Source organism: Euleptes europaea, chromosome 15 (genome assembly GCF_029931775.1).
Source record: "Euleptes europaea isolate rEulEur1 chromosome 15, rEulEur1.hap1, whole genome shotgun sequence".
Lineage (NCBI taxonomy): Eukaryota > Metazoa > Chordata > Lepidosauria > Squamata > Sphaerodactylidae > Euleptes > Euleptes europaea.
The window spans coordinates 52983718-52997121 of NC_079326.1; the positions used below are offsets into that span (position 1 = coordinate 52983718).

The 13404-nt window shown below is 43.5% G+C and overlaps 1 protein-coding gene across 1 annotated transcript in view; it reads right to left on the minus strand.

Annotated features, from left to right (window-relative positions):
* Positions 1-13404, minus strand: part of MAP2 (microtubule associated protein 2) — a 209765-nt gene that overhangs the window by 59988 nt on the left and 136373 nt on the right. The window contains exons 4-5 of the mRNA XM_056861555.1: positions 2850-2963; positions 288-365 (exon numbers count right to left, since the gene is read on the minus strand). Coding sequence (XP_056717533.1) covers positions 288-365; positions 2850-2963 — 192 coding nt within the window. The remainder of the gene's footprint in view (positions 1-287; positions 366-2849; positions 2964-13404) is intronic.

Consider the following 13404-nt stretch of genomic DNA (forward strand, 5'->3'; position numbering starts at 1 on the left):
TTCAGTGAAGAGCGGTCACACCTGGTGGGATTCCCCTTTTACTACAACCCTTGAAAAGTACAGAAGCCCCTTCAGCTCTAACTGCGCATCAGCAACACAATGCAGACGTCTCTTTGGCCATGCTAACGTACACTCCCCGATGTCACCAAGCACGCATGTGCGGGCGCCCGCACGTTAACTTACTACGAGGCAGAGGCCTTGACAGAAACATCCACTTCTCTCTTACTAGGGTGTGTGGCTTTCCCTTCTGAAAGATCCATCCTTCCAAAGCCCAAGGAACCGCTTACCTTCTTCCAGCATTCCAGTCTTCTCTGAGGCGGGCGATGGGGGCGGCGAAGGAGGCAGGTTGGCCGTTTCTTCAACTGCTAAAGAAGGGACAGTGGAAACGAGACACAAACGATCAATTATTTTGGTCCGAGGGCATGCCAACTGGACAATCTCTCCGTTACAGAGGTCCCGCCACATCTGATATCATTTTGGCAGCAAACTGGGATCGAGAGACCATTAACTTCGATAACGTCTGAGGTCAACAATTGTGGCAGTTCATTTCAGTTTCAGCAGCATGATGCTCCGGAGTCTCCTCTAACATTGTACAATTCTTCGTCTTTAATGACTTATAAATGACAAGGGGTTTTTATTTTGTCACAGATGCCGGCTATTGGCATGATTGACCTCATTGTTCGTACATCGCCTTGAAGAAAAGCTCAGTCACAAGCAAAAGCAGGGAAATAATATTCAAGTGAGATATTTTTTTTCTTTAAAAAACAAACAACTTTGGGAACAAACAGACAAAGCAACGATATCAAGGACAGGTGCCCAACCACATGTTCAATCCACTTACAGATATCTGAAGGGGTACCAATTTTATCATTTCACAAAAGACTATGTTTCATTTTCTGGAACCAGCTTTACTCCACATACAAACGTTTCTTGTCAAAGCGTGAAATGTGAGAGGTAGGGGGGCGGCCCAGAGAGACTCAGACCCAATGGATGAACACAAAAGAGGTAAATGGTGCAGGGACAAAAAAGCAGCACTGACAAGAGTAGCCCTTTTCAGCTCTGTTGACTTGAGCTGAAAACTTAAGCAGGTGCTTATACCTCGTCCATTGAGCTCAGCAGGGCTTTAAAAGTACTTCATTTTCTTTTTCATTCCTGCATCTGTCTGCAGAAAAAAAGGTTCTATAAAAATATTTCTACAGAGTTTGATAGTCTACTTGTGCATATGTGTGTATTTATAGCTATCGGTGTGAGTGTATAATATTACTTTTCCCATAAAGAACAAATGTTCACGTTAGCTAGTCCACTTGAGATAGTACAATCTTATATCGAATAGTGAAGCATAGACCCACCTGCAGATACTTACATCTGCAGATTGGACTCATTTATACACAAGGAAAATTTTTCTACAAATTTGGAGGACCCCTGCCCAGGTTTGCAGAAAATTCTGAAAACTGTGGGCAGGGGAGGCAAGGATGGAGGCATAAATCCTTCCAAACAGAGGAGTCTTGTCTGCACATGTACAGGCGCTTCTGTGTTGGAGATGCACCTGGGGTTGAGAGGGCTGTGCTGGGGGCACCGCTGCCACCATTGAGGTGGCAAGGCCGGGGTCGGGTGCACTGGGGGGAGCTGCCTCCTTTGTTGCCACAGCTGGGGTCAGCCAGGCTAGGGGAGAGCTGCCACCACTGTTGTGGCAGTGAGGCTGGGGTTGGGTTGGATGGGGAAGCTGCTCGTATTGTTGTTGCAGCTGTGGTTGGGTGGGATGGGGGGAGCCACTGCAGCAAAGCTGGGCTGGGGAGAATCGCCCTCTGAGATTCTAGCAGGTCCTCGCTTGTATATACATATTTTGCTGCATATTGATTCCTGGTGTTCATGAAATGTCACCTTTCTCTATGCAGGCTCAGTTATTTCTGGATGCCATTCAGCACGTTTCAATTTCCATTTGCTCTTCTCCATCAGAGTAATGGTTTACATCCTCTCACTCCAGTCAGCAAAGTATGAAGTCCTTCCTCCCGCCTAAAGAGTCTCTCTCTAACCACTGGTCCGGAATCTTGCTCTTCTACCGCAGACCCTCCTGAAACCCTCTCCAACTTAGGCAGATCTTCCTCCAGCACAGACACTTCCTTTGAAAGGAGGCTTCTGGGACTGGAAAAAGACTTCTAAGTTTGCTGAGCGGAGTGGTAAGACATGGGGCAATGACTGCATGACCTGCTAGCCCTGCAATATATAGAACTGATAGCACTGTGATCTTTTAATCCTCCTTCAGTCCCAGTGAGAAGGGGAGATAATAAATGAAAATAAATAAATTTAACAAATTAAACATAGCTATCTGCCCTTTTATTCTGTTCAGCAAAGAACTTTCTGCCCCTCAAAAGCTTGATAAGTCTTTTACTGGCATCCACACTTTACACAAACACCTTGGGGCTGAACCCGGATCTGCCTTACAAATTTGTATTTTAGCATGCAAAGGTAACATTCGTTGATTGTTTCTAACTGCCGAGGGAAGAGGAAAGTGATTCCAAAGTCAAGAGTGAGATTTGGAAAGAAAGGTTTGAGCGGCTCTCCAGCATGCACAAGCCAGGGATCCTGATTTGGGGCCAGCTTCCCCCAAATGCTACAATATATGCAGAGACGGCAGTCCTTCTGGCTTGCTCGCGAGAAGCACAATGGCAGTCAATGATCATGTGGCTAGGACTCCTGCTCGTAGACAATGGGAAGAGGGTGGCATCTCAGCTCTCCATTCTTAAAATAAATAGCTGGACAAATGAATGAATGAAAAAAATCTAGGCCACAGCTGCAGCGCAAAGCTGGACATTTTCGGCACAACACACAGCTGAGATGGAGGGCTTTACCTAAAGGCAACGGCGCAGGCTGATCTTTGTGCTGGGCTTCTTGTTCCTGTTCCCCTTTCAGGACCGCCACAGCCTCAGCGGTCACTACTTGGACTATCCTCGCGGATACTTCTTCTAGGCCAGCCGCGGGATTAACAACAAGACAAACACAGGCACATTAACGAAAGAGAGCGCAGGACAAATATTCGACAGTGTCTCGGGCGAACGAGGACTTGCGCGGACAAGGACTGGACACGGAGGCTGCCACTCTGAAAACGGGAAAGAAAAGGGGAAAGAAATCCAACCTAAAAACCCCCAAAAGCTGGGTACCCAAGGTTGGGTGGGGAAAATAGAATAATATAATAGAGAAATATTTTTTTTTATTTTAAGGCGCTAAATCAAGATTAAAAACATTAAAATGATAAAACGTGGCACAATGGCATCTCGTAAGGTTGATAGACTTGAACCATGCGCAATACACGCTTCAGCCCACAGGCCTTCCTCAGTGGTCAATTAAAACCCACCATTTGACCAGGTTGATACTTGCACACACATTCTGAATGGGAGACCAATACAGCCCAGTGTAGAACAAACTGCACTCCAACTAGAGGGCTTTGCAATTTGAAATTTGTTATACACCCTACACGCATGCCTGGGATGGAATATAGTTTGTCTGTACATGTTGATATATTTGTAAATATTGGCGTGTGCATTATATGGGTTTTAATTGACCACTGAGGAAGGCCTGTTGGCCGAAACACGTATGGCATGTGGTTCAAGTCTATCAACCGTATGAGATGCCATTGGTTTATCATTTTTAATGGTTTTAAATCTTGATTTAGTGCCTTAAAATAAAAATAAAAATTCTCCACCCAACCTTGGGTACCTGGCTGCCATTCTGAAGCCACTTCCTCAAGACTTGGCCCAGTGTACTCCAGGTGGCTTGCTCCACAGGGATAGGGTTGCCAACTCTGGGTTGGGAAATTCCTGGAGATCTGGGGGGGGGAGTGGAGCATGGGGAGGGCAGGGTTTGAGGAGGGGGAGACCTCAGTGAGGTATAATGCCACACTGTCCTTCTACCAGGGGTGAACAGTTAAACATTTCTTTCTTCTTTGTTTTTTGTTTGTTTGGCTGATTTCTAAAAGCAAGAAAAACAAGCAAAGCTGCCACCTTGGCCTCCCCCCCCAAGCATTAGAGGCCTCCTGTGACACCCTTTTTCAACCACTAAGAGCCCCCTACCACTCTCCCCACCTCCTGTCATGCTAGTTCAGGATTACAGGTACGTCAGGCAGTCACAGTTCTCCACCCAGCTTGCCTCTTTTTAAAATATATGGAGAGCCAAGAACATTTCATATCCCAGGTCCTCTCCCTCACTCAGAGACATCGCCAGATAGGGTAGCTCTGTCCCTTTCAAAAATCACCCCTCACTCAGACATTGTCCAAAACTACTGGGGCTCAGGACTCAAACACTGTTTCATTCACACACTGCCACCACTGAACCATATCCTAACACCCATCCATCATCTATCTGTCTGTCTGTCTGTCCGTCCGTCCGTCCATCCATCCGTCCGTCCGTCTCTCTCTCTCTATCCATACCTATCTACCTATCTACCTATCTACCTACCTACCTACCTACCTACCTACTCCTTTAAGAGGTCACCTCCCTTCTCTCCTGACCACCATCCAGGCCTATGCCTTGTTCCTGCATCAAGATCTTGGCCTTCGTCTTGCAGTCGCGCACAGATCAAAGTGGGAGGTTGGGCTTTTCTGTGACCCAGCTCTTAAATGGATAAAAGTTAACTAAGAAAGAGAGAGAAGATGCTTTGCTGAGTAATAGGAGATTTAATGTAAGGAATCTAAGAAAGAAAAAAACAAATTGCCTTTGGGGATTTTATCAAGTGAGGTTTAGTTCACAGCACTTTTGATGGATATTTTTGGCGGCACGCAAGGAACTGCCAATGCGGCAGAAACAGCCTCTCTATTGTTAATGACTACTACAAAAACAACTCAGACATTTGGTACTAATGGGCCCTATAAATAGCAGAGCCAATGGCTATATCGGCTCCTTGGAGGGCTGCTATCCACCTCTTCATGGTTGCCTCATGGTTCAGTTAGAGTTCAAGAAATCACTGTGGTAGGGTTCTAAAAAAGGGGGGAAGGGGAAAAATTGACTAGCTTAGATGCGATTCCATGTAAGTTCTGATATTTTGACAGCAATTTACTTCAGCTGTTTCCTGTTTTGCACCACTAGAATGGCATGAAAAGATGCGGATCTCAGCACTTATCGAGTGCACGGACGGTAATTGTTATGCACACAGGTGGTTAGAACTGACCTCTCACGTTTGTGCTTGACGGCATCCAGGACTAGGTAGCTCCCATTTTTGCTTTCTGTCTGGCTACCTTTCTCTGTCCCACTGGTTGATGCAGGATCGCATGCTGATCAGAGAGTGATCCAGGATGTTCATTTGCTAAATGCAAAGTTGCCAACCTCCAGGTAGCACCTGGAGATCTTCCGCTATTACAATTGACCTCCAGCCGATCAAGATTCGTCCTTCTGGAGAAAATGACTGCTTTGGAGGGTGGACTCTATGGCAGCGTACCATGCTGAGGTCCCTTCCATCCCCAAATCCTGCCCTCCCCAGGCACCCCCCCAAAAAATATCCACGTATTTCCCAACCCAGAGCTGGCAACCTTAGCTAAATGTCAGTGTGGGTCACAGACTGACATATATCATACAAAACCACAACATTCAGAAACCAGTGGATGAGTCCAGGTTGGACATTGCGTTGCTGATTTAAGAGTAGCAGTTCTCTTACAAAGGGATTTCAAAGGGAGATTAGAGAGACTCCTGAATTACAACTAATAATCAAGCTCAAGACAATGCATTCTCCTGGACTGAACAGAGATCTGAGATTTCTGTCTCATTACCAATGCTGATTTCTCCACGCCTACTACCCCTCTGCATATCTCACCTAATCCAATCACGCCTGCTAATGTCATTTACTTGCTTTTGACATTTACATTGCCACTGTGTGTCTAATTCACTCATCTCTATATAAGGATAGATGGAATCATACTCTAGCTGTATCTGAAGAAGAAGTGAGCTGTAGCTCATGAAAGCTCATACCCTGCCAGAAATTTTGTTAGTCTTTAAGATGCTACTGGACTCTGGCTCTTTTCTATATATAATACGAGACAGCTACAGAAAAAGATTTCTTAGGGTCCAAGCACCTGTGGTGAAAATCTAGGCTGGGTGGCAAATCACAGCCTATAACCTGCCTCACAGGGTTGTTGTGAGTATAAAAGGGAGGAGAGGAGAATGATGTAAGCCACTTTGGTCCTCACTGGGAAGAAAGGCAGGATATACATAAAATAAGCAAATAAATAAATAGGTTACAATAGGAAATAATAAGTAAAGAGAGACTAAAAGGAGAGCCTGGAAAGATATTCATGTTAGCACCATAAGAACATAAGAAAAGCCCTGCTGGATCAGACCAAGGTCCATCAAGTCCAACAGTCTGGCCGAACAGGTGCCTCTAGGAAGCCCCCAAACAAGATGACTGCAGCAGCATTATCCTGCCTGTGTTCCACAGTACCTAATATATATAGGCATGCTCCTCTGATCCTGGAGACCCCTGGTGGGGTTTTCAAGGCAAGCGACGCTCGGAGGTGGTTTGCCATTGCCTGCCTCAGCGTCACGACCCTAGTATTCCTTGGAGGTCTCCCATCCAAACACGTGCCAGAGCCAATCCTGCTTAGCTTCTGAGAGATCAGACTACCCTGGGCCATCCAGGTTAGGGCTGTTGTGTGTGTCAAGTCACTTCCGACTCATGGCGGCCCTATGAATCAATGCCCTCCAAAACGTCCTATCCTTAACGGCCTTGCTCAGGTCTTGCAAACTGAGGGCTGTGGTGTGAAGAAGACGATAAAAACCAGGAAGCTGTTCTTGTCATTTGAGTGATAGCTAAAGGCGCATGAACGTGTGACATCCAACTCTCAGTCACTGAGAAGTTGAGTTCGGCTCCAGAGTTCAGCACGGGCAGAGCTCTGAGAAGCTGGCGGAATATGTGTGCCATGTGAGGATTCGTCCTCGGGACTGAAACATAAAGGAACACTATTTTAAGTTGTTTGATTAATACAGAATCAGCAACTGGGTCATAAGGGCGTTAACTCTAAGGGCGGAAACACAATTCGCGGTCTAAAAATTAAAAAACATGAATTTAAATTGAGAGCATTCGCGGATGACCTCCTGTTAATTCTGGAAAACCCAACACAATCAATGAAGTTACTACAAGAGAATCTGGACGATTTTGGGAAAATATCGGGATTTAAAGTTAATCAAGAAAAAACAAAGACAATATTCAAGAATTTATCAGAAATAGAACAACAGGAATTCGTCTCGTTTACAGGTTGGGAGAAGGCCAATAAAGTTAAATATCTGGGAATCTGGATCTCAGCGAAGAACAAAGAATTGTTAACCAACAACTACTTTAAATTATGGGGTAAAATAAAAACTGATATGACTATTTGGTCAAATAAAAAGTTGTCACTATTGGGACGTATTTCAACAATTCAAATGAATGTGTTACCAAGGATGCTCTTCTTATTCCAAAATTTGCCTATAATATCACATGTTAAATACTTTGATACTTGGAGGAAGGACATTTTAAACTTCATCTGGCAAGGGAAAAAACCGAGGATTGCTTATAAATACTTGGTGGACCTTAAAGTTAGAGGAGGTTTAGCACTACCAAACTTTCAACTTTACGCTGAAGCGGTAGCCTTAACATGGCTAAAAGACTGGATAACCTTATCAAATACACGTTTACTGGAGCTTGAAGGCTTTAATAATATTAGTGGATGGCATGGCTATTTATGGTATGACAAAATTAAGATACAAGCATCATTTAGGAATCATATAATCAGGTCCTCTCTACTGCGTATCTGGATGAAATATAAACATATTTTGGAACCAACAACTCCGATGTGGATTTCACCGCAAGAAATGCTAACACTACGTCCACTTAGACTGGACAAATTTATAATTTACCAGGAATTAATTAATTGGGAGGGGAAAAAATGTTCATTAAAGGAATTTCAATTTCTCAAAGAGGATTTACAATGGTTGCAATATTGTCAGATTAAATCAGTTTTTGTACAAGATATGAAAAATGGATTTTCTAAAGAAAAGTCCCCTTTCCACAAGATGTTACTAGAAAACAATCTGAAACTGATCTCTAAAATGTACAATCTACTTTTAACATTATAGTGTGAGCAGGAGATAATTAAACCAACTATGATTGATTGGGCTCAAAATATCGGACATGATATTGTTTTTAATAAATGGGAAAGACTTTGGTCAAAAGATTTGAAAGGAATAAACGCGCAATCAATTCGAGAAAACATTTATAAAATGATGTATAGATGGCATTTAATACCTAAGAAGATGGCAAAGATATATAAAGTGACATCCCCTAAATGTTGGAAATGTAATACGGAAATTGGTTCCTTTTACCATATGTGGTGGACTTGTGTTAAAGCTAAAGATTTTTGGGATATGATATACAATGAACTGAGACTAATAGTACAAAAAAATATACCCAAAACACCAGAAATGATGCTATTAAGTATGATACCTGACGACTTGCTAATACAAAGAACTTTTTTGATCTATGCTACAACAGCTGCGAGACTGCTTTATGCAGAAAAATGGAAGGGGGCAGAAATTCCCGAGAAAAAAGACTGGATTGGGAAAATGTTTGAATTGGTGGAAATGGCAAAACTTACAGCCATTTTAAATGAAAAAGACAATGTTCGATTTTTAGGGGAATGGGAGGATTGGATGAAATATTGTGAATATGAATTAAAACTGGGAAAAATGGAAGAATACTTATTAATCTGATCTAGAAGACACAATTAATATTAAGAGTTATAATCATTTATATTAATAGAAGATGTTTTATGAAAGTTAAATGAATTTATGATAGTTAAGATCAGACCAATTACGATGGGATGAATATTTTATTAAGAGGCGGAGAGAGGTGATGGGGAAGCCATAAATTTTCCTCTAATTTGTTTTTTTTTTGTTATGAATTCAAGAAATTATAACAACATAGAGTTAGAATTTTGAATTTCATATTGCTTTTATTGTTATTTACTATCATGGAAAATTTGTATTATAAAAACCAATAAAATTATTATAAAAAAAAAAAAACTCTAAGGGCGGAAACACATGGTCACTTTATCCTCCTTTAATCCCAGTTTCAGTCAGGATTCAGCCAGGATCGAATACATGCGTTTCGCCTGATGTGCGTTCGATTCTGGGTAAAACAGGGATTAAAGGAGGATAAAGTGAATAGAGTGTGTCTTGGTTTCGACATTGGGAGTTAGCTCTGAGGAACAAGAGAGTCCTCAAAAACCAGGGAGCGGGAAGTCATCTCAGGTGTGTTGAGTGATCCCTAAGTAAGGTGGAGGAGAATTAGGGCACTTTCACACAGTCCAAATAATGAACTTTCAATCCACTTTCAATGCACTTTGAAGGTGGATTTTACTGTGTGAACTGGCAAAATCCACTTGCTAATGATCGTTAAGGTGCACTGAAAGTGGATTGAAAGTGCATTATTTGGGGTGTGTGAAAGTGCCCTTAGTCTCTGGAGTCCTGAGTAAAGCCAGTCCAGTTTAGGTGTTAAACTGGTGAAGAGGGTTGTGTGGTTCCTTACTCCAGAAATGGAAAATTATTGTGAAGTGCCTACTCTCTGGTTCTTGTAGGTTATCCGGGCTGTGTGACTGTGGTCTTGGTATTTTTTTTCCCTGACGTTTTGTCAGCAGCTGTGGCAGGCATCTTCAGAGGAGTAACACTGAAGGACAGTGTCTCTCAGTGTCAAGTGTGTAGGAAGAGTAATATATAGTCAGAAAGGGGTTGGGTTTGAGCTGAATCATTGTCCTGCAAAAAGTATCAAAGGTAATGTGCTAATCATTGTCCTGTAAGTATCAAGATAATGTGCTAATGAGGGTGTGGTATGTTAATATGGAACTATTGTATCCTGAAGTGATCTGTTAATATGTGAAATCCAAAGCTAATCCGCATGGCTATTGTGGTCTGTAGTCTTTGTTAGTCTGGAGGTTTTCAGGACAGGAAGCCAAACCTTATTCATTCTTAAACTCTCTTCTTTTCTGTTAAAGTTGCGCTGATGTTTATGAATTTCAATGGCTTCTCTGTGCATTGAAATTTATAAACATCAGCACAACTTTAACAGAAAAGAAGAGAGTTTAAGAATGAATAAGGCTTGGCTTCCTGTCCTGAAAACCTCCAGACTAACAAAGACTACAGTCCACAATAGCCATGTGGATTAGCTTTGGATACACGGTCAAAATCTCTCCCGATAAGAAATTGAGACCATGCACTCTCTGCCCAACCCCTCCCCCATAATCTGGAACCATACTTGGTTTGAGATTCATTGGCATCAGTTAGAGAATGTTGAAAGCTTCAGATAAGGAGCTGGATTGGAACATTTCAAACCGCATTAATACTTTGGAGCACAAGGTTCTCGATTCTGCTTCTTGAATGAGGGCTATTCTTTTGCTTAGCCAATTATCTCTTGGCATGCTCTCGCTACCCTTTCATGTTCCCAGTCAGCATGATAAAAGAGTGGAATTTCTATGCCTCTCCGTGTGCTAACAGGCCAAGTGGAGACTAATTCATGTGAACAGCTAAGCAAGCGGGCAAACCAGAACACAGTAGCTCTTCTAGGTTAAGTAATGAATAGCACAAGGGTACGATCTCATGCATCTGGCAACTTAGGAGTGAATCTGATACACACCGAAATATACGACCAGCTGTGGATGCCACCCAATGCTATACCCAAAGCTATTCAATGGCTTTTAACAAGATCTGTCTTGTTTGTTTGCTTAGTAGTGTAGTGGTTAAAAGCAGAGGACTCTAATCAGGAGAACTGGGTTCGATTCCCCACTCCACCGCATGAACCTCCAGGTGGTGGCTGGAGATCTCCTGCTATTACGACTGATCTCCAGGCAAAAGAAATCAGTTTCCCTGGAGAAAATGGACACTGTGGCGATTGGACTCTAGGGCATTGAAGTCCCTCCCCTCTCCAAACCCCGCCCTCCTCAGGCTCCCCCCCAAAAAAATCTCCAGGTATTTTCCAACCTGGAGCTGGCAACCCTAGTGTGGGGAGAGGTAGTTGTGAATTTCCTGCTTTGTGCAGGGGGTTGGACTAAATGACCCTGGTGGTCCCCTTCCAACTCTTTGATTCTAAGTCCATACCACTGTTAGCAATAAAGAGTAAAGGGATCAATTCAAAATAAGAATCCAATTCTGAAACCTTAAAGCAGGCAAATGCTGTATATGGGATAGACCACATTATCTCTGCCCTGCCCCACCCAATTTAGATGTGTTTTAGGAAAAAAACAGAAAAAGGAGCTGGTGATGAAAAAAAATTAGCTGCCTTCAGTGTTGTGAAATCAGGAAATAAACAAAATTTCAGAATGCTCCTTATGAAGCTTCCCGGCGGGGTGCAGAGTAGTTTCCTGGGCAACCAACATTAATAGCTGGCGAGGTAGAATTGAGACAACCGTAACAGGAATATGTAATCATCAGCTCTTAGTTAAGTGCAAACACCTGATTTATTTCTCAAGCAAATGAAGAATAAAATTCACTAGTGACCACACATAAATCCCACAAAACATATATGATAGCCCTTTGCAGACTACTATTGTGCCACAATGAAGGTTAGAACCAAGTAGGGTTGCCAAACTCCATGTGGGGCCTGGAAATCTTCTGGACTACAGAGATCTGTTCCCATGGAGGAAATGGCTGCTCTGGAAATGGACTCTTATTATACTCCAAGGAGGTCCCTCCCCTCCCAAAACCCTGCCCTCACCAGGTCCCCCCCGCCCCGTAAATTTCCAGGAATTTTTATACTCAGAGCTGGAAACCCTATAACCAAGGCAAGTCTACATTATTGGGGATTATAAGATTGGGACAGATTTAGGCTCCGATGCAGTCACTGTAACTGGAAAGAGCTGCCATGTTTAACCGAACCCTCTCAATGAAAATGCAGCAAGGGATGAAAATCATCAGATAGTGGTCATGCTCTTTGTCTTCAAGGAACACTTCTTATAGGGATTTGCCCACTGAGGGACTCCTATCTGCCATAGACCCCTAAACCTTGCAGAGAAGGACTCGGGGAATAGGTAATTTATGCATGGGAATTTTACCTGAGGTTCGTTGCTTGCTGGACTCACACTTTCCTGTTGGGAATCTATGCACCAGCAGCCTCCAAGCTCAAATCAAGTCCCCGCCCCTTGAAACGCTGCTTTGTAATTGGCTTACTTGCTTACTGTGAGAGAAAATCCCTCCAAAACTCAATTGCCACTTAAAAAAGCATTTTAAGAACAACAACAAAACGGAGCAATCTGAAAGGGGGGGGGGAGAAATCCAAGCCTCGGTTTTAAAAAACTTTCCTTTCCTTCTGTTCAGAAAGAGCTCTGAGGAAGCAGGAAGCATTTCAATCCCTGCCTCTGGACATGCTACTTTGTAACTGACTATGAGCGAAACCAAGCTTGCATCCCCGCACTTTGCCTTATGCACGGGGATTTCACCTGGGCTTTTCTCAGGGAAGATGGAAGAGTCGGATTAAGAGGGTAAGAGATTCAAAACAGAGAAAAGGAAGTCTTTCTTCACACAATGCGCAGTTAAATTGTGGAACCACAGGTCTGATGCAGCTGGGCTCTTCCTATGTTATAGTCTTATGACAAACTCTGGATGCATAGTCTGGCTGTAACAGAAGGACATGTTGAGAGCCAGTGTGGTGTAGTGGTTAAGAGCGGTGGACTCTAATCTGGAGAACCGGGTTTGATTCCCCACTCCTACACATGAGAGGCAGACTCTAATCTGGAGAACCAGGTTGGTTTCCCCACATGAAGGCAGCTGGGTGACCTTGCGCCAGTCACAGTTCTCTCAGAACTCTCTGAGCCTCACCTACCTCACAAGGCATCTGTTGTGGGGAGAGGAAGGGAAGGAGATTGTAAGCCGGTTTGAGATTCCTTAAAGGCAGAGAAAAGCAAGGTATAGAGAACAATTCTTCTTCCTCTTCTCTTCTACTTTTTGTTCAGAAGCTCACCTTAACTATGCTGGGTGCCATTAAAAGGAAACTCATTTTTCTTCCCAGAGAGCCCCAAACTTTACTCTTGCCAGGTCTCTGTCAATGACCGTGTGGCCGTGCGCAGTAGAAGCCTGCCCGCCCTGCCTTGACACACGACTGAGTTAGTAGGGTGGGAATTAATGCTTGGAGCAGATTAGCTGTGCGGCTGGTGCTGCATTGCAGGACCAGTGGGCTTTGCGGCGGCTGTCTGCCACCGACAGCCTTTAGGGGAAAAGGGCACTGTGCCACTCCGTCATCATGTCACTGTGGCCCTAATGGGATGTGTCAGAACTGTGCTGCATCGACGGAAAACGATTGCCAGTTTCTCAGCCAAAGGAATGACGACGTCCCGCATTTGTGCCTGGCGTTCCGAGCACCTCTGGTGGTTTTAATTTATTTTAAGCATCATCTAATGC